Source organism: Calonectris borealis, chromosome 4, assembly GCF_964195595.1.
Source record: "Calonectris borealis chromosome 4, bCalBor7.hap1.2, whole genome shotgun sequence".
Classification (NCBI taxonomy): domain Eukaryota; kingdom Metazoa; phylum Chordata; class Aves; order Procellariiformes; family Procellariidae; genus Calonectris; species Calonectris borealis.
Window position 1 is genome coordinate 49679160 of NC_134315.1, and position 21858 is coordinate 49701017.

The 21858-nt window shown below is 41.4% G+C and overlaps 1 protein-coding gene across 1 annotated transcript in view; it reads right to left on the reverse strand.

The window, feature by feature from the left end:
• Window positions 1-19318, reverse strand: part of MND1 (meiotic nuclear divisions 1) — a 42633-nt gene extending 23315 nt beyond the window's left edge. Inside the window, exons 1-4 of the mRNA XM_075149472.1 lie at window positions 19240-19318; window positions 16697-16762; window positions 15814-15871; window positions 13873-14021 (exon numbers count right to left, since the gene is read on the reverse strand). Of these exons, the coding sequence (XP_075005573.1) occupies window positions 13873-14021; window positions 15814-15871; window positions 16697-16762; window positions 19240-19242 (276 nt within the window). The 5' untranslated portion in view covers window positions 19243-19318. The remainder of the gene's footprint in view (window positions 1-13872; window positions 14022-15813; window positions 15872-16696; window positions 16763-19239) is intronic.
• Between the last annotated feature and the right edge of the window lie 2540 nt (window positions 19319-21858).

A 21858-nucleotide genomic window follows, 5' to 3' on the forward strand; every position in this document is an offset into this window, starting at 1 on the left:
ATACAGAGGTGGGAACACAGCTGAAAATAACTGTACACGAAAGAAGGAAAGACAGCCAGCAAGGATAAAGGAGTCGGAGGAAGGATGAACACAGATGATACAATACTTAATTGAGAGGTAAGGGCAAATGGCAGATGACAGGTTATAGGGCATTAAAAGAAAAAAAAAAGGCAGAATTTGCAAGTGTTGTGTGTGTATGACAGCAGAGGATCACATCTGGCCAAATACAGTGACTTACTTTCCCACTCACCAGCTGTAGAAAAGCCTGATTGCAAAGGAGCACAGTAGCAGATGGAAGGTTTCAATCCTTGGAGCCATCTTGGGACATTTTTTCAAGGGAATTGGCAAATAATTTCTCAAGGAACATTAACCACCCTGAGAGAAATCTGACTCCTGCCAATAGCAGTGAGATTGATCCGGAGAAAAAGCTACTTATTGTCTCCCCTCTATGTTTCTTAAGAGAGATGTCTGGTCAGACACATGAACAATCTTCTGCCACAAGTGTAACTGACCGGATGTGGAAAACAAGTACAGACAGTTTCGTGTCTCCAGTCTGTCTAACTGCTCCGAATCAGCACACGATTACGCAAGATGCAAGAAAGCTGGAAAAATGTCATCTAGGGGAAAGCTGTTCAAAGAAGGAGGGGAGACTAAATAGTTAAAAAGTAAAAAAAAATTTGCCGGAGAGCATTTTCAGTGTTTGCAAAACGTGGTAGGAGCCTACAAGACAACAGATTAATAATGTAACTAGCTAGCATCTATGAAACAGCAGAGTTGGGAAACAGTTCCTTTAATTTTACAGACCACTGCGATCAATTAACTGCCCACTGCCCTAGCTTCCACACTAATTCAATCCAAAGTCCCCCAAAGGGATGTTCCTTCTTACTTTGCAAGGGTCTCACAATGTTTAGCTATACAGTTGTGCAGCGGTTTGCGTGTGCTAAGTGCTACGTGGTGAAGATAACCATCAGTTCCATCACAGGCCTGGGGTCTGGTTTGTATTAAGGATACAGATCAGATGTACACAGGTAATTCATAATATATTATGCACGCATTATTACTAGGGTTCCACTTTGGCAAGTCGGTGATGTACATTTGGAAGAGGAATGTTTAACCCTGACACACAACAGCAGCAGGTTTCAGTTCTCTGCCTTCTCAAAACCTGACTGATGCTGTCCTAGCTCTACACCACTGGATTTTTATTCTCCAGCAAAAGTTTTTGTTGGTTGTATTCCTTCTGGTTCCTCGTTCTTAACCACTCTAACCACCAATATCCCACCAAACATGTAGCTCGTCTCCCTAGCACATTAAAATATCTACAAACCTGGTGCAAGCCATGCAAACACAGACCCTAGTATGTACACTGGACAAGAATCAAACCAAGGTCTCGTCCGCTAACCACCAACAGCATTCACAGCTGTTATCCCACTGTCATTATGGTCTTAAAGAGAAATATCATATGCTCAGTTTTCTTTCAGCCAAAACACTCAACCAAAAATGGTATTAAAAACTACTGCTATTGTGAGCACCACTCACTGTGGCACTACAGAAGAATTCAAGACATCCATTTTTTAATTGTAACTTTGCGAATTATTTACTTTGGGTTTGAAGCTCACTATGCTGTGTTTCAGGCCAGGGGCAAGGGCTTGTTTGCTTTTAGCTTAAACAAAAGCAGTTCAAGAGTTTTAGGGTGACATTTGCAGTAGATGGCTGTATTTCTTTCCTATGTTAAACCTAACCCACCACTGAAAAAGTTAAATGGAATTGACAGAAGGCATGGAGAGAAAGTACTTCAAAGCATTCCTCTAGATTTTAAAGAAAGATAAAAAAAATTTTAAGCCAGAAAGCAGACTAATAATATATAGAGCGTAAAAATGCAAAGATTAACAGCCAAAGAACAATCTGAAAATATTGAAAACAGACCTGTTGTGTTAAAAGAAAGGCATAGAACATTACTAAAAGAAACCGCTCAGCAATCACTGTTGACTAAAACAATACAACTTAAAAGAGGGGAAAAAAAGCGCATCGATGTGCAGAATTGTGTTCTAAAGTACTACACAAAGTAAGCATACAACTACTTCTTTTACATATCCAATCACAAATACATACTTGCCAGGGCCTCCAAATACACAGAAATAAGCTTTTAAGTTAGCTCATTATGCTCGCAGTGGAGTAGAGAGTACTGCCGTGAGCTGCAGTATTGTCACTTCTGCTCTGCTCTCAGGATGCCTGCGTACCACTCGTGAAATGCTGGTGTGGCATACAATCCATCCAGCGAACTGAACTGCAGCAGGAGCAGGCCCCAGGTTCACTGGGACTTTAGTCAGGGATGTGATGTACTCTTCGTGAAACACAGACAGCAAACGCACACTTGTTATGTAAATACAACTAAAAGACCTTTTGCTTTTTGCTTTTAACATTTGTGAAAGGAAGAGAAAAGCAACATACAATGTCTTACCCCCAGTCATTACAGGTCACTTCAGCAATACCAAGTAGGGAATCATGTTGGCTGGGAATTAGGAGGAGCATGAGAGAAGCAACTGGGAGACTGCAATGGTTCAGCAAATACAGGTAAGAACAAGAGTAGAGATTAAAGCAATATAGAATCAGAATTTTTAACTCTGGAACTGAAGAATAGACAAGATTTTTTCAGCAAAAGAACACCATAAAATGGATGGGGAACAGGCCGTAGAAAAAGAGAAGAGACAGAGTTAGGGCCCACCGTATTTCTGTACTCACAAGAATATTTTTTTCTTAAATACTACATTATAGGTATACCAGAGAAATGTTCAATACAAGAACTCTCTTCTCTTTATGCATGCTACAAATTTTATCATAAAAAGATTACTTCATTTTTAATGCCATCTTTGAAAGAGTCAGTTCACAAACTTGGGAGAAGGTAGGGAATAAATATAATTTTCCAGAGAAAAAGGAGACCCCAAACAAGTTATATTTGCTATTCAAAATGAAGGGCTGATGCATGGGTTCTTTTAAGTGAATAACACTTGTTCCAAAATACCATGCTATTAATTCTGCCAGTGCGCAAGTTCTATCTTTTTAAAGAAGTACTGAAGAGGTAACGAGTGGGTATTTTTTTGTTTTGGATTGTAACTTATGTCAGTGATTAAAAAAAAGTATCAGACACTCAAGCTAAGTAAGTGAAGGTTTTTTCAGGGAACTAACTAAACAAATATCTGACTCTCCACACAATTGTCCAACAAAGCACTATAAAGGTTCTCAAAAAAAAGAATTCTGAAGTTAGATCTCTGCACTCATAAGCAGTATTTCTGTGGTTTGCTAGATTATTCATGTGGGTAATACTGATTTACTTGCCCCTCCCACAAACACAATCCATTTTGTGTTCCAAGATTTAATTTAGGCCTATAATCCTGATTTATTTAGCATGCTAGCGTATGAGAGTGAGACTAAAATATCACACGGTAAATTAGGCATGGCTCTGTTCTCAGGTCATGTTGAGTATGAGATGAGTCCTTCTTCCTGCAAGTGCTTTTGGATAAAGAAAACAGAACATGCAGGGTATCCAGAAGAAACAAACGAGGAATTCCCCCTCCATTGGAACCTTCACGCATCCATGTACAAACCTTATACTGCTAGCTGCAGTTATTTTGAAGATTATTACTATACAGCAAACCCCTCTACATTAAAAGTAGCTTTTAATTCAATTATTTTCCATCTTTTTAGATTTGCCATAATAGTTAAGTTAAAGTTTACATAGAGAAGATGTCTTGCCGTGAGCTTTTGTTTTTGCAACACCATTTGGTAAGTACTAGTTATGCAACAGAAAATAACCACTCCAGGCCAATCTCCTTAATAGACAAAAAGTGAAAGAAACAGTTGTGCAGGCTGAATAGAAGAACTGAATTTCTCTGGCTGCTTTCAGAGTTGGCATAATTGGCACGACCTGAGGGACAGATGGCTGTATACTCAGATACGAATACTAAGTATGCCCAATCAATCTAAAAAAAAAAAAAAAAAAGCTGAAACGCCTCATTCTTCAACCCTGTTTCACAAATGCAAGCAGTCTAATAGGGAAAGCTGAAAGAGCCAAAAGGCATTCGCATGACTGACAGAACTATAGAAAATTTTAATATCTGGACATGAAGGATGCTTGTTACTGCACATTAGTGTATTTACTAAACCTACGAAGTCCAAGGTGATAGTTAACAGCTCTGTTCAAGGCAGAAAGAACATTGAAAAATATTTTCCCTTGGAAAGACAGGGAGAGAAAGAAGAAAAGTTCCAATTTTTCCCTAAAGGGCTTTTAAAGATTGATATCCTAACCAGCTGGGCCATACACTGACAGTGCCTTCAGGGACTAAGCACAGACAGTCCCAAGTTAAAACACAATATTCATCTGATATTCCCCGAGCTCAAGTCCTGCCTAAAGACTACAAAAACCAAATCAAAACTTTATTCCACAGACTTTAAAAAAAGCCCAAATTCTACACTGAGGTATTATCAGTAAAATAAAAAGCCTCAGTAAAATACATCTATCAAATTTCAGAGTTTTGACAGCACTCTTACACACTCTTTAATGCCAATTTCATAATTTTTAAGTAATGCTCAGACAGATAGCCAAGTCACCTCAAATTCCTGATACAAAGAATAGTCTTTGATGGAACCACCATGTGTTCAACAATAATGAGCTGTTTAACTATGAGGAGAAAGACCTTTCCTCTAAAGACTCCCTGCTTCAAACTAACTTCACACATTTTGGTTTCATACCGGTTTTTTATTGTTTTTATTTCATTCCTTTCAGAAGAGGAAAATGCGATGAAGTGAGACTTACATAATTGCATGCTAGTATTTTTATTTCTGCATGCATGCTAATTTTCTGAAATAAAATATGCTATATTCATTGAATGACAAGATTTTAAGGTGAAAGTCAAAGTTCAAATTAAGTAAGATTACAACTCACCATTTCCATCAAATCCAGCTTTGAAATTAGTATTGGCTCCCAGGCTGGAAGCTCCTGGCCTTATGGCAGAGGCAAACTTACAGGTTTCCAGACAGCGCAGAACATCCAAGCCTTTAAACTTTTTCAGGATGCTGGGTTTCTGCTGATGTGCTGAACTGTCACTCACACCTGCCATGCCTACTGTGGGGCATGGGGAGACGTGCAGGGCTGCATCTGTGCCAGATTTGACTGGGCTTCTGGAGTGAGCGCCCCATGTTTATTCCCAATTTCTTTGCATTTCAGATCAACAGTTTCATGGCAATGTCAGGAATGAAGCCAGCAGCCAGTATGCAAGCCTTTTCGAAAAGGAAAGGTAAACTGTGTGATGACATTACCTAAAAAATTCAGAGTTTCACAGAAAAAGCTAGTGTTCACCGTTAGAAAAAGCTAGTGTTTTCTTCCTGCGTTATATCAGAATGAATATATAATATACACTACTGGGGCACAGTAACAATACATCCTTTTAATGTAGTAGGATTCTTCCTTCAAACCCACTTTATAATCTTTACAGTTACTACAGAGCCAGCTTTTTTAAAAAAAATTGTTCTTAATCATGCCAATTTTAGCTTATGCTCATCAAGAAGGCAGGAAAGGAAAACCTACACTTCACAGTTGCCATCAGTCTAGTTACATATTAACAGCTAGTAAAAGGCAAAGCATGAAATTCAACTAATGAACACCAAATTATGAGGTTGCTTAATTCTAACAGAAGCCTCCAGAGCACTGTATTTTTAGAAGCCTGCCACGACAGCAGTAACTAAGCATACCCTCCAGGGCTTTGTAGCATGCCATTAAACATAATTCCAGAAGGCTCTAACAAGTTACAGCATTAGAAGAGTATTCTCTGCTGGACATTTTAGGACGTACTAAATTCAGAATCATTTCAAGGCATCAACATTTTTTAAATGCAAGATGCAAAGAGGTATCAAAAACCCTGGACTGCTTCAAATAAAACTTTATTAGCATCTTCCAGGAGACTGATCCAGGGAATAAGCTTTACAGGATCAACAAACAAATAAGCATAGATATAATCAACATATTCTCGATGTTTAAATGATGCAAATTTCTAGGCGCTTGCTTTTAGGATACTTCTTACTGCTACAACTCCCACTGGATGGTATGAAGTTAGCTAGTCATACCATACCAGCTTCACAGTTGGCCATTTCTTTATGTGTCTAGTTCTTTATTTCAAAGAAAACATACACGCCTGTGAAAGGCTGCAGGCTGAAAATAGAGAGGAGTCACTAGTTGCCTCTGTTGGGAGAGTTATTACTACGTAAGGGGGGCGGGGGCAGGGGGAGCAAGCCAGAAGGGAATGGAATCACCCAGCAGACTGAGGCTGCAGATTATCAAAATAGCCAGGCCAATCCAAGGAAGAATAAATAAATAAAGTCGAAAGCTAATGAGATGCCCTCAAATACGAGGGAAAAAGGGAGGCCCAGTCTGGACATGCGAAGACTGCCATAACTGCTTAGTCAACACATTGGGATCCTGCGTATATATTACAATGGGCATTAAAAGAGAGAAATCTTCAGTAATTAGACTTTTATTTTTCCTGGAAAGAGACAATTTATTACTTTTTCTGTAACCTAATAAAATTAAATTATAAGCATACATATTAGAGAAAAATGTCTAGATAAATAATTCCTAACACAAGTCACACGCATTAGTTGCAAAAGTACTGATGTACTTCTCTGGTTTTAGAGGACAATTCTTTAACTACGCTATCTATTCCGTAACATTAATAAAATTCATACTAAAAAGATAGTCCCAAGCTTTTCTAAAAGGTATTTCAGCAAAGCTTAAGATCACGATAAACCTTAAGACACTTTATACATGCAAGTCCTTTATGTTCAATAAATAAAAAAAGTATTTTTAAAAACATACTGAATAATGAATTACTACAGCTATTCAATTGATCATAATGTAAAAATCTCGCACCCAAAAAACAAACTGTTCTATCAAAAGCATTACGCCACGGATTTCAAAGTTGTTGCATATGTACCTCTAGGGAGAAAAAGCAGCGAGACCCTGCATTCAAAACCATTGACAGAGGCTGAAAATTCAAACAGAGATCTGAGGTGTGTAAGGAGCGCTGTTAGAGGCTGGTACACCATCTACTGAGGACACTGCTATGAAGCAATACAAAAAGCTTGCTTCACAGCACTAGGTCCCACAGGCACTCCCTGGCTGATTCAAAGCACCAGCCAGGATACGCATCTCGTCCGGCATCTTCAGCAACGTCACCCGACTCCAAGCGCCGTCAGGCCTGTTACCCCTCACTGAAGATCTGTCATCTCCACAGATTTGTACCTCAGTTCAGGATTGGTTACTTTAAGCCAGCCACCTCTGAGCAACTGTACCTACTTGCAATCCAGAACCAATCTCCGAACTATGTGGAAATACACTGACAATTGAGTGAGTCAATTGGATCGAGGAGGAGGCTGCTCAGGCTGAAACAATGTGGATAGCAGAAGATTCTTGTGCTTCAGTCAGTGGTCTCAAGCAGTCTCTATTCAGCAACTTGCCGTGCAGTTATCCAGTCACAGTATTTGAGGAGGAAAAATATATCTGTCTAAAAGGATAGAAATAAACCAACTTGCATCTTGAAAGAACTTTCTGATGGTTAAAACTCGACATTTTCTGTGTGCATTCTGAACAAATAAGGTTCTCTCCTTTTAGTTATGTCGTCAAACATCTTCAGGAGGCTTGAAGCCAGATTACTCACCAATATGATTATTTTTTTCCATTAACTATTTTCAAACAATGTGCATTCCTAACAAAAGCATTTCCTAATATAGCATTCCCTGAGGTTGGTTTTTTTTTTTAAATAAAATAAATCCTTTCTCTTTTCATATTTCAATGCTCACAAGTACAAACAATTTGGTACATGTGAAGTCACTCTCTTTCGACAAGTTCATTCCTGGGGTTTTTGGTTGTTGTTTTTTTTTTTTTAAACTAGCTGCCAAAGTAGAGTTAGCATGTACTGACTTCTAAATTCTTCCCCTGGCTCAATACATGAGTCATGGGCAAGTGAAAATCCCTCCTCTTACCAACCCTAGGGCAGGGATTTAAGGAATGAAACATCAACTAATCCCTTCCATCTTAACTAACACTGGCCCAATGAAGTGCTTAGTGGGAGAAAAATAATTGCCACAAACTCTCCCCAAGTCTCTGTAGCACATGCGTATCTTGAAGCGAGCACCAGGAACAGCATAAAAAGTCCATCCTGTATCCTGCTTGTTTAATCTTTGTTGCAGTACAAGGTGACACCATCCTGCTGTGTCTCAGAAGGAACAGCAGCTTTAATACTGTTTGCTGTTAAACTTCCCTTTCAAAGCCTAAGAATACAAAAGAATAACCCACAAGAAAGCCACGTCGAGAGAAACAAGGCAAGTCCAACAATTAATAATAAAATGGTGAAATGAACGGTTTTGCACTGAACAGTGAAATGAACTGTCACAAAACCAGACTGGGGAAAGGAAGTAAACTGGTTGTTTCCCCAAGCTACTGAATTACAGTGCTCACTGTACTGTCAATAGTTACACTAACAACTGCAAGATCTTTGAAGAACTTGGTATTTCAGGTCCCTATCTGTTAAAAATATTATATTATGCTGTGGCAATCCTCTATGACCTTATGGTTCAAGTATATATCCCTATCATACTGAATGCTAGACACCCTTCGATGTCACCAAGGATCACTGAAATTGCTTTTGCCTCCCTGAAGCCCTGTAGTGTCAGTACTAAACCTGCCCTGTGCAACTCCAGCCGAGATACGCTGGCTATGGCAGACAACGTGCTGGAGAGATGGGACACTCCTTATGGCTTCTGAGGGTTGTGGTTTGCAGACTCGCGAGCCCTTGGGTGAAAAAGGCCTCACTGTTACTAGTCACTTTAATTAACGCTTAATTCAAGCCACTATAAAGGAAAATGCAAACAAGCGTTAATTCACCGTATCTAAAACAGACAGCACAGTTGCAAGTGTTTACCAAAGACATAGATGAAAAAATGAAAGAAAATCTAAGCTAAATCTGTTTATACTAAGGTTACATCAGAAAGGTTTCTCTTTTCCTCACTCACTGATATGCCATTTCCTACCTGATAAAACTGTTGTCAAGGTTTTGGTTGCATATGTGCCTTCTCTCCTTCAGCAGGTAACATACCCTTCACGTTCATATCCCTTCTGGAGCAACATGTACATCAGAATGATACAAAAACCAAACATGCAAGGGGCTAACTGTATGAAACATATTAGCAGCTCTTGCCTGAGACTGAACATGACTCTGATTAACATGCTAGAGTTGCTCATCTCCAGTCTCCTCATTTTATGCATGCTATGAAATCAGCAAAAGGCAGCAGAATCATCAATAAATGATGATCTTTCTGCTTACACTGCATAGGTCCAATTCTTCGTTAGTTTAATAAAAACCCTAAGCTTCCAGTATTGTTATGCCAAGAATACACACCTCATTTTATCAAAATATAATCAATCACAGGTAATTCAAAACTTTAGAACCTAACTGCCAGGAAAATATTGATAAAGAATAAATGTGCATCCTTTCACCTTCTCTTATGGAAGGAAAAAAAAAACAAACCCCTCTCATAAAGCTTCCACAGTTCTCTCAACAGAGGTGAAGTTCCATTAAAAATTTGTCCACTTATAAGCCTTGTTAAAACAATACTTCTCAATCCACACCCTTGCTCTGGTTTCACCATCTCATAGCTGTACTGATGCAACTATAAACCCATCTAACCAAAACGCAACTTCCAACATCTTTTACTTTTTCAGTGGTCTAATTCATGGCTGCATAAGCGTAACCAAGAGGTGAAGAATAAGCATCTGGCAGAAGGCATGAACCTTTAACAGCAGCCATGCCACTGCAAAACAAATCAATACAAAATCCATAGGGACCTACTTAGCAATTCTTATTCTGTGAGCTGTCGGAGAAAAAAAAATGGCAGCAGATGCTACACAAACTAAAAATATTCGCTGTCCTTGCTTTTCAGAAAAACAGGAAGAAGTCCGAACAATAACCCTGGGTTAGAAAGCAGCACCAAGATCCTAATCCTAATCAGATCAGCATAAGATTTGCCATGTATGTCAGTTCAGGGGTTAGGACCCCTCTCCAAACACTTGCCCCCACAAAAGCAAGTTGAAAGATGGGGATGGCGGGGAAGCTATGTCAACAGAAACTTTATTTCAAGCATTGTTTTTAATTGCCATATCTCTGCACAAGGGGATCACACTGATGACGTAATAAATCCTTCCTCAAAAATATCTAGGGTATACACAACCACTGTGAGGCGTAACTTTAAACATCCAGACAACACTGGCTTGCTCATCCTCATAAATATTGAGTCTCCAATTTGGGATGTGGCTCAATAATCACTAAAAAATCTGAAACAAAAATTTTGTTTCAAGAAGAGTTCCTAAACCAACCTCCCCACGATCACAACCTCTGTAAGATGCAGAGAGCTATGAGCAACTTTGCTAAAACATTATGAATTACCAACGTATGCAGGCAAAAGGTCCTGTAGCAGGCCCAACTTGTCAAACGTAAGCCTCAGCGCTAAGAAATAATAGAATTTGCATCATGGAGAAGCTTGTTCTGTCCCTCCACATTATTTTCAGATGTCTCAATTCAGCATTTGGGATCACCCCTTTCCCTTCACTACTTACCCATGCCCTTGGCAAACAAAGATACTGCCTCCTGGTAAAAAGCTTTAATTGCAATATGAACTGAACCGCTAGATTTTTAAACTTTTGCTTTAAGTAAAGCGGCTTGATTCCAGCTTTTAACTGCTGAACAAAAAGACCAACTCATGTAGTTAACAAGCAATCTGGACAAGGCACAGAAAGAAAACATGTCTCTCAGCATGCCACAAGCTGTATACAGGAATGATCAAAGACAGACAACATGCAACAGAGATGGTACAATAGCTTACTTTTTTTCTCTGCTTTGCATGTTCTGACAAGAAGTTTTGTGATACTCAGTGACTGGATTTAGAAACCCTTAAGAAAATCTATATGTATGCACATTGAGAAGAATACAAACACTAAAATAGCTAATTTGAACTCACAGACAGAACCTGTTATCAACTTGTAAAAATGTTCAGAGAGCTATTCATTGAAAATGCCACCTTTCCATGGTGTCAACAGAGAAGTTATTTTCAGCTAGTGAAAATGTTTTTCCCTGAAATGCTGAAACATTTCGATTCTCATCAGAAAAGCAAGGTAATGAATATAAGTATTTTTAAGGACTCATAACATGGTCTAAAGAGAGCTCTTATATCAGTAAGCCCATATGCTAGGAGCAGGACTTGGTTTGCAAATAAGGGTCTGGTAACAAAACAATTTCTTTCAACTGGAACAGTTTCATATTGCAAAACTGTTTATATCAGCATAGTTTATTTCCTACACAGAAATAACCATAAAATAACATTACAATACAATAACTGCATGCCTATTATAATTCCACAATAATAGATGGGTTTATGTTTAATAATGTAACAGTACATTTAAAGCAGTACAGCATATGTTTACAGATAACCCCTGGAAACTTATGGTGGAGCGCACTAGGCAGATTCTGCAAGACATTCCAAGGAAGATATTCATCAGCGTATGCCAGATCTGCTTGATCAATTATCTTTAAAATTCATGATGGGACTGGGTCCAAGGGCAAAGGCAACAAATATCAACTCCTTCATTCAACTACTTGGCTATAATATGCAGCATGAGCAAAACCAGAAAGTATCCAAGAGCAAATCATTTGCATTCAACAAGACAGTGGCACTAGGGTATTTGGTGAACAAAGCAGGAGTTTTGGCATGTATTTGTTCAATTGCTCAGCTGGCATTCATGTTCTGGCAGAGTAAGTAGCCTGGTCTAAACCTTGTGTAAATATACTAATAAGTTGAGTAACTTTACTAGGAAACTCAGCTCCAAGTCAGTGCAGAGTTAAACTGATCTTCTGTTTCAGACAAACAAAACTTCACTGGTGTAGGAACCCATGCATTGTTACTACCAGTCAATAAAAATGAATTTAAGCCCTGTCATGCCAGACTCTAAGTCCATGCCTGAAAATAGTACAAGCGTATCCAGCTAAATCGAGGAAGTTTTTAACATCTCATGTGAGTTCTGAAAACAAAGACAGTAAAGGAGCAGACAAAATTGTCAGTGGGACAACTTAATATTAACCAAGTCTCAGTACACACAAGGTACAGTTTATATCCGTGATACCAATAGGTCATCTGAGATGCTGAGAAAGGTACTCAAAACATAGAGCAAGTCAGCGGCAGAACCTGAAATTAAAGAGCCAGTGATTTTGATGACCCACACAGTACCACAAGAGCTATCTCAAGCGGCTCTTTCCAACTCATGCAAAGCACCTGCCTGAAAGCAGGTCAATACACAGTTCCAGCTGATGATAGGAAAGACTGCAGTGCTTCCTCCTTACTGCCACAGACCCCTGAACGTATCACTGGCTCAAAAAAGTGACATGAATTAGTGAATAAGGAGAAAGGAAGTGAAAGTTCTAGCAAGTCTTACTCTTGATCTTGAAAACTGCAGCAGACGCATCAGGCATGCGACAGAGTACCAGCACTCTCCTCCCTTTGCCCGATCCACGCAAGCAGACACACAAAATGCTTTCGGATAGCCGTCTACAGCACCCAGGCCAGCAATGAAAACGTTCAGGGCAAAGGGAAACAATCTTACGTTAGTTAAAAAGAACAGTGGACTGGACTCTCTCAGTTTAGCAATGACTGAGATTTAGAAGCAATGACAGCATAGCAAGGGATAACTGACAAAGTTACCTCTCAGTTGGTTACGCTACACTATGCATAAACAAGCAATTTCAAATGCATTCATCAGGCTATTTAATCTGCTTTGGTGAAAAGTCTTCAGATTCAGAAACTGCTTTTTCAATTCATGTTGGGGAAAAAAAGCATGTTTTTATACAGTTAATTTGGAGCTTTAAAGAAGTAGCTGAAGTTGACAATGGTGTATGTACATAAGATAGAACGACGACACCAGAGCTATGCCTGAAGAAAATAATGTCTGTAAAAATGTTCAGATACTACCGATAATTTTGCATTAATTCAAATGATCCGTTGATGAATGGACACAATGCTAAATAAGCATGGGAAAAGTTGTCTGATTGCACTACAACACTGCCCATAAAGTTAGTTTATTGATCTTGTTATCACGTACTCCAGTTGCAAATAAACTGATGAACAGATGCTTCCCACTCCAATTAAAAGAAGCAAGAAAGACAGTTCCTAAAAAGTAGGAAAGAACCAGATTAATAGAACAGCAGTGTTGCAAAAAAAGATGCCTTGCTCTTCTGCGGAAGATCGTGAACAATTTGCTCTCCTCTCCTAATAAAAGTGCAATACGGGATTACACTCAAGCGCTCACAAATTAAGCTACCGATAAAAGCAGACAGGAAAGCACACTGGCCATAAGTAGAAACCATTGCCGCATTTTCTTGAGATATCCATTTCAGTCCTCTCGTGGCTTTTAGATCATTACCACATGATGGCCTACATTATATAAAAGACACAAAAAGCACATGCTGCCTAATTATTTAGAGGAAGTCACGAAATCATGTTTTGCATCATGAATAACATGCTTTCAGCAGCAAGTAGACAAGAAGTCTTCTCAAGCTCCAAAAAGAACAACCTCCAAAACTTTTCTGAAGTGATAGCAAGATAATGAGAATGTCAGACCACACGTGCCAGATGATTCCTATTGTAAAATCTGTGTGTGTGTCTGTGCACAGGCACATGTGCACATGTGAGACAGCACGATATGAAAAAGAATGACAAGAAGGTATAACGAAAAAGCAAACCCATTCAGGTAAACAAGTACTTTCCTTAAAACAGATTTACCTGAGACTCCAATTCTTCCAATTTACGCTTCCTGGCATGAAGAGCTTTACTTGGAAAAGCCCAGAAATAATTGGAAGTGCCAATTCTATCAGTGTCCACCATGCCATCATCAACTAAGCTTTGCAGAATCTCTTTCACTGACATCGAGGCTAATAAAAGCAAAAATATCAAATTAGAACTGCATAGCATCTAAACTATGGAGAATTATGAATACCATAAGCCCTCATCTACAATCATCTGTATGAATATTTTACTATAATGTCAGCTAGCTGGACAATTTCAAGAGGACACCATGCCTGATGCTTCACTTGAAGCAGTTTATACATAAAGGCTGCTATTCTATTGAGTCTGCTACCAGATGTTTGTAAAACACCACTCATGAGTATCATAAAACATACATGCATATTACAGTACAATACCAGAACAAACTCATGAGAGGCTGCTTGAGAAGTTGTCTTGCAATCTTAATTCTAACATGGATTAACTTACAATTTCTTGATTAGGAGTGTAATTACTTTTCACTTTGTAATGCTTATCAAAGCATTAAACAGCAGAAGAGACACTAAAGCCATCTGTCTACAGACTCAGGAGGGGCAGATTTTACTTTTGATTATATTCAGTTCCAATACAGAAAGTCATCTGCAGTCAGAAGGATCCAAAACATTTCTGAACATAATTGCTCATTTTCTAGCGAATGTGTGGTGTAATTCACCATTTTAAAAAGGATACCTGTTCAACAAAGCAAAGTAGTTATTGTCATCCTCAAGTGTTGCAGATACAAAGACTTTTGAGTTAATTTTCAGTGTCTGACTTTCAACTTCGAGTCTAAGGGGATCCCAGATCAGGAACATCCAATCTTTTGGAAGCTCTAGGCTGGATGCCAGTATGGGGGCGTTTCCGCAGGCTAGATGTTTTTCTTTTTAGAGGAACTGGGGCTTGGGTTGTGTGGCTAAATGCCTTCATATGCAGAGGCAGGATGAATTTGGACTATTCAAAGGTGTTAATGGTTTTAGAAACGCTACACTCCAGATTTTTAAATACGGAAATTCCATTGCTTGTATTTACTGTTTTGCATCCTCTTCCTGCAAATTACAATTAAACATATGCATTGACAAACCAATCAAGACAGCATCACATCTCTTCAGAAGCCTACGAGTGCCTCTGTTAGCTGCTGACATAACTGAAAAACACTGCTTTGCAATATTCACATATGTCTGCAGTTCTTTCAACAAGTTCATTTACTCTTGCAGTGCCACAAAGATATGCTAGTCAAGGACAGTGGCAACCACACAAATGTTACACTTCGTCCCCCTTTTGTCAATGAACATAGAAGGAAGCAAAATGAGGAACATATAAAACAACTCAACAGCATAAGGTAAATCCTCTTGGACCTAATCCTAAACAAATGGATCTCATCAGGAAGGCTTTAATTGAAAAGACAAACCCCTTCCCTTTACAGCTGTCCAGCCATTTTTTTGGGGGGGGAAAGCTCAGCAGAACATTGACCGTGTACATTTGGACTAGCATTTTAAGATATTTGTGACATTACAGACAGACATTGGAATCCTCTGTTCACTACCCGAGTACACATAACAATTTCATAGACTGAAAGTCACTGCAAGTCAGGCATCTCAGAGCCTAAGAAAAACCCCATCCCATGTTTCAGTGGTTAACTTGGAGTTAGCTGTGACATTTTAATACTCTCCCATTTTGGCCCTAACACCTAACATAAGTGACAAACATGAGCAAACTGAGTAGGAGTATGCTGTGGATATCCCTTTTAACGCTACAGCCCTGCCAGTGACCAGTCTCCCTTTCTAGCTATTTTTTCTGTTATTATTACAGTCACAAACCTAAAATTGTAGCCAGGAAAATTTACACTGTATGACTGTCCCAAAAATGATTAATGGCTCAAGAGAAATAACTTTTGTAAACACTTACTAATCCCTTTTTCTTTTGGAGCAATCTTCTCTATATCCTTCAACTGGAACACATCTTTCTGTGCAAAACATAAAAGACACTTTAGCTCCAAATGACAGCATCATCTAAGCCTGAGTGTTTTTTACACTGAACCAATGCCAACAAAAGCAAGTAGGAAATACATTGCATGTTTATGTTTTGCTAGGGAAATAGGCTGCATATCCCTCAATAGAATTAGAACATTCTGAGAATTAAAAAAAAAGACTATTATTGTAATAAGCCCTGTTCTTTTCTTTGGTACTCTAAAGTCACCGTATTTTGCCTGAAGTTAGACTGTAAACCCCTTAGGGCAGACAGAGCCAAGTGTAGATTGTCAGCACCAGATGCACCACATTGCTCAAGTATTCAAACGTCACCATAATTTTTTTACTAGGTGAAACATTGTGAATTACATATGTCACCAATATAATTGTAGCTCAGCTTTTGGATCTCCAGGTTTCTTCTGCCCACTGACCTCTTCCAGGTCTGCTCTCATCTTTTCTAATGCTCAGATTTCTTCCTCCTCCCATAAACTGCAGGGGGATACTTCCTCATCTCTTGCTATCCCTCTCATGGTAACAGACTCAAAACGAGAAGATTTGAATAGGGAGCACATGAAGCATTTAACACCACCTCTGCATCTTCCTGCCTTGGCTCCACCTGGGGATGAGCCACCTGATCAGAAGCTACATGAATCAAGCTCTGTCCCTATAACGTATACATTGATGACACAGGGCATCAGTGAAATGCATATACAGAATAGGCAGATATACAGATACACAGAATTCATCTACATCTAAGTTAAGCTCCTTTTAGGACCTGTTTTCCCATCGATGTTAATGCAGGACAATTACAAGTTACTTACTGTTTCAAAAAAGATCTCCATCATGCGAACTCTCTTCTCCTCAAAGCTCAGACCTTTTTTCTTGGACTAGAACAGGGGGAAAAAAAAAAAAACAAACCCAACACATTCAGCCATTTGAATAATTAACATTTGCTCAGAATTCAAATCTATTTACCTCTAAGTTATATTTGCCATCCTTTAAAATACCTTACCACTAACCCCAGACTTTCAGATAAACTACTACTTCCCAAAGCATCATTACACCAAGCTAATCCACCTGCCATCTATTAAACTGATGGATCTATCTTCTAAGTTTGGAGCTGACCTTTCACACAGCCTAATCCATCCCAAGCCTCAATGTTTCTTGGCATAGCCAAACAGTTCCCTGTTCTACCTTACTAGATTAAAAATGTGTATTTATACCAATTCTCAGCAACTCACCCAAATGTTTAATAGTCCTTAAAAAGATAAGAAGGAATATCTTTTGGGTTTTTGTTTAGAATTGTTTTTTATCTTGTGATATAGAGACACTGTGTGAGATGTAGGCCATTTAGGTTTCTTTAAGGAGATAAAGAGCACTTTGAGGTACCATGCCTGTCTTCAAATTTCCTACCCAACTTTATAATTTCAAGCTCACATTTTTAAAACTGTGTTTCTTTTATTTCTTTTCTCTGCAGTTGTGTGACCAAGCAGTAAATAACATGGATTGAAATAGAAGCAAAAGGCAGAAGTGACTACTCACAAACTGCTGCCAGTAATAGGAAACTGAGAAATATCCTCCTCTGATCACTTTCAGAGACACTACTTTGACATGCCCCTTGTAAAATTCGGATATAAAATATTTCACAGAGAATTGGAGTTTTATTAATTGCGTTTAGCTTAGTCCTCAACAACCCAAAAGCGGTGGTCATAAGGTGAATCAGGAATGTTTCCCCTTGCCCCACTCCCTGCTTCGCAGGCCGCGAGACCTGGCACTGCTGCGTGCATCTACAGGAAACTGAAAGGGGGATAGAAAGAGCAAAATAGGATCCTGGCAGAAAAAGGTCTCCCTTTAAAAAAAAGGCAAAAGTATTTTTGCCCTTGAGTCAATGGAAGTGGGGAGTCTAATAACACAGTGCTTTAAGAAAGACGACATGGGTTTTCCAAGCCCTGACAGAAGGGAGTCGATACCATTTTTTGCTTCTTAACAGCTGCTTCCTTCTTAAATAAATCACACGGTAGGGCAGCATAAAATTTAAAAGGTGCATCGAGAGCAAAACGGCCAGACTGATTTAGATTTCAAAAAATAAGTTGAAAAACTAGTTTATACAGCTACAGTAACACACAGACATGAAACAATTCAGTATTATATTTAACAAAAGCACTATTAATATTTTTTGAAGTCTCCTCCCTTCTGGCTTTAGCCAGAGATACCCTCCATCAGCACTGTCGTCACAGCTGTCTCCTATGACATCTTATGTCGCAGGATTGGAACCTGGAGCCACCATGTATATGCAAGTAGGAGCACGAACAGAAAACAGACTGATCTTCAACTTCTTTCTCCCTGCTTCCCCAACAGCCCAAACCCCAGCAACAGGAACAAACCCCATATGCGCACGGTGTGAAATCTAAGCAGCGTTTCTGAAAGCACGTGCTTATTAGCTACGTCCCTCGGGCACCAAGTTTCACACCAGCACTCTGACAAAACAGAGAGAAGTAACAAGTCAATGTGTTTTATGGATAAATTTTATTAATTTTCACATTGGTTTCTCTCTCCTACCTCTTTGCCAGGTGTTCCACACCACGTACATAAAACCCACCAGGTATATCAATTTCGCTGCCGCTCACGCTCCTGAAGGTGGCCACAGGCACGCCACGCTGTTAAGCGCACTTGGGCACACTGGCAATGCCTTCTGCTCGCACCCACCCCCGCACAACCGCGGCCGGAGCGCGGCCCAGCCCGTTCACACCTGGGTATCTGGAGGGCCGCGGCCGCCTGTGCCCCCCCGACCTGTCTGTGGGTCTCAGCGGGACTAGCAGGCACCGTGCCCACCCCAAGCTACAGTTACAGGGCCTGCTCCTCCAGGTGCCAGTGAAGTTTACATCGCTCTTCAAGAAACCAGACAAATAAATGGCCCACGCCATGGTAACGCTACACCCCCAGACCCGGCGTCGCGGGCGTTTATTAGGAACCGTGCTGCACCCCCCCACGCCGGGAGGCGCGGGGCAGGGGGCCGGGGACCCTGCCGCTGCCTTGCAGCCGCTGGGGACACGAGCCCGGCGGCAGGCGGGCAGCTCCCGCCGCGCTCCCTCAGCGGCCGCAGGGGCGGAGGGAAAGCGCGGCGCGGGCGACCGTTACCCGCAGCAACGGCCGGCTTGCTCCGCCCCCTCCCCACAGCCCTGACTGGCGCCGAGGCCGCCGCGCCCGCTATTCTATGCCATGCCCTACCCGGCCCGCGCCGCGCTGCGGCTGCCTCGGCGGCCCCGCAGTCTCGTTAACTGCCCGGCCCGGGCGCGACACCGCGCCCCAGCTCGCCAACGAGAGAGGGAGGAGGGCGACCGGCCCCGCCGCGGCCGCCGCTTACCATGTCGCGGGCGAGCGGCGCGGTTTGATTTCGGCGCCACCGGGAGGGAGAAGGCCGCCGGGAGGCCGCCTGCGCAGCTCGCAGCGCCGCCTGCCGCCGGCCCCGCCTGCCGCCGGCCCCGCCCGCCCCCGCAGCGCGGCAGCCCCCGGCGGGGCCGCGGAGGCGCGGCGGAGAGGAGAAGAGAGGAGAAGAGAGGAGGGGAGCGGAGCGGAGAGGAGAGGAGCTGCGGCCGCCTGGCCGCTCTGTCCGCAGCGGCGGGGTAGCAGAGCAAGCCGAGTTGCGCCATAGAATAAGGAGAAAAAAAGATGCGTGAAGTTATGCTCTGTTTTTTATACCTTGTGCAGCCAACCCAGGAATAGATCTTTGCATTTTTATAAAGCAGTCCTGCCGTACCAGAAAGCAGGTTATCACTTCTCTCTCATTTTCTGTATTACAATACCGTGTTTGGGTTTTTTGTTTGTTTGTTGTTTTGTTTTTTTTTTAAACGTATCGTAGGCGCTCGTAGACAGCTGAAGCTAGGAAGCAAAACTCAGCTTTTGTCATCAACTGCCTATGAGTGACATGTGATGCAAGTTACAGAGAATGTGTTAAAATGTAGGGGCCGTACTTCAGTTTTGCACTTGGCATTGCTCAGGCTTCAGAGCAAAATTTTCTCAAGTTCTCATTTTGTCTACATGTGTTTCTCAATACCTACCCATTTTATATTTTATATAGAAAGTACAATTTTCTTGACCAGATGTCATTGCCATATCTTCAATATATATTTGCTGTATTATTGAAATTAATAAAAATTAACAAAATCAAAAGTTTTAAAAATATTTAAAATTGCACCACCATTGGCTCTAATCATCAGGGGAAAAATATTTGTTCCTCAATCTGTCTACACAGGGTTTGAAAACCTATGGGGTATGTGCTTTATGCCTCCAGGTAGCTACACCTCCAAGATGAGGCACTGGGCCCCTGACGGCGCTGCCTGGTGCGGGCACAGCCTGTTCTTTTTTCTCTGAGGTCCAGCAGCAAAGGTAAAATATGAACACATCAACGGTGGTCTAAAACGACATGTATTGCACGACTAGCCCGTTATAGGAGGAACAGGACATGGAAAAATAAAACCCTCTCTGGGGACCTGGGCACATCTGGTGTTGCTTGAAACAGTTGTTCATTGTGATGACTGTTCTAGCGACTTTAATTACTTACAGTTTGTTTTAATTATTATTTGTGCTGTAAATTACCTTCCTTCAGCTACAGCAGTTCTGGGAAATTGCTTTGCAGTTTAACAGCAGCGGGTTCGTATCTGCCATACTAATTCTAGAGCTTAAATTCAAGCAAATGAAAACGTGCAAGCTGAAGTGTTCGGGCAGTCCCCAGGAAGATTTTCCATCACCTTTGTGAGGTGCCCCCTTTCCTGAAACCTGAGGTTCTCTTCCACGCAGACCTGGCCGTGATCCTGTTGCTCATTGTGCGCACCAGTGTGTTACTAAAACTGAAATGCAAGTTAGAAAGGACATTATGAATACAAAGCTTAATATTCATACAAAACACAAAGCTGCTTCTTTAATACTTCCTTGTGCATCACATTTTCGACTCGGTAACTTGCGATGAAATCTGTTGGCACGCCTCCTCATCTGTTGTGAGGGCTCATGTTCTGTCCTTCCGCTTTTCCCTTCCTTTGGCCAGCCCTCAAAGCGAGCATGTCCCCACGCTGCCTGTGACAGTTGTTTTCCTCCTGTCACCGTGACCTCCTCTCCCCCGGGACGTGGGCCCCTTCCTGCTCCTTCACAGCTCCTTTTTTTACCACTGCCACGCAAACGGTTGCTACGACATTTGCAAAGCACCTGTTGCGGCGTGGGTTTTCTCCAAGCGACACGTGTGAGCGGCAGGGTGGGTGTCGGAGCCGAACATGCTGCTGGGAGAAGAGGAAGAGGGGAGGGAGGAAGGGGTTTCAGAGGGGGGCTCACTCTGAAGCGGGCTTGAGGCACGTACCTCGCGTCTTCTGTTCAGCACGCGTGAGGCAGCAATGCTCCCGTCTCCCCGTCACACCTCAAAGTAGACTGGCAGCAAACACCCAGGTCTCACCTCTGGATGGAGCCGGCACACGGCCGGAGCACACACCTGGAGCCACAGCTGGAAGGCGTTCCTGGTTTCAGCAGTTGAACGTGATCACAGCAACCATCCGCCTCTGAAACGCTAGGCCATGCTCTCAGGTGATGATGGGGCAGGAGGCTCAGCACATTTTCTCTGCCCACGCGCCCTGGGCACAGCCAGGCTCGGCTGCCCCGAATGTGCTGGCAGCCCTGAAGCCCTTTTGTGGCCAAATCACTAGGCCCGATTTACTCTGTAATAAGAGGTTCCTTAACACCTCCCAAATTTTGCAGCACCGGATCAAAACTAACTAGTTTGAAAGACCATAGGGTGGAAGAGGTCCCAGACAAAGGGAGAACACACTGGAGTATCTCATGCTTTGACATGTGAGGGTAGTTTTCCATTACTGGGTAAATTGGAATGAACGACTCCTAAAATACATGGAGGGCTTCAGAATGTCTCAATGTGGTATTTCACAAAACTGCTAATCATATACTATTAATATAAAAACAAGACAATGGATGGAAATACTGTGGA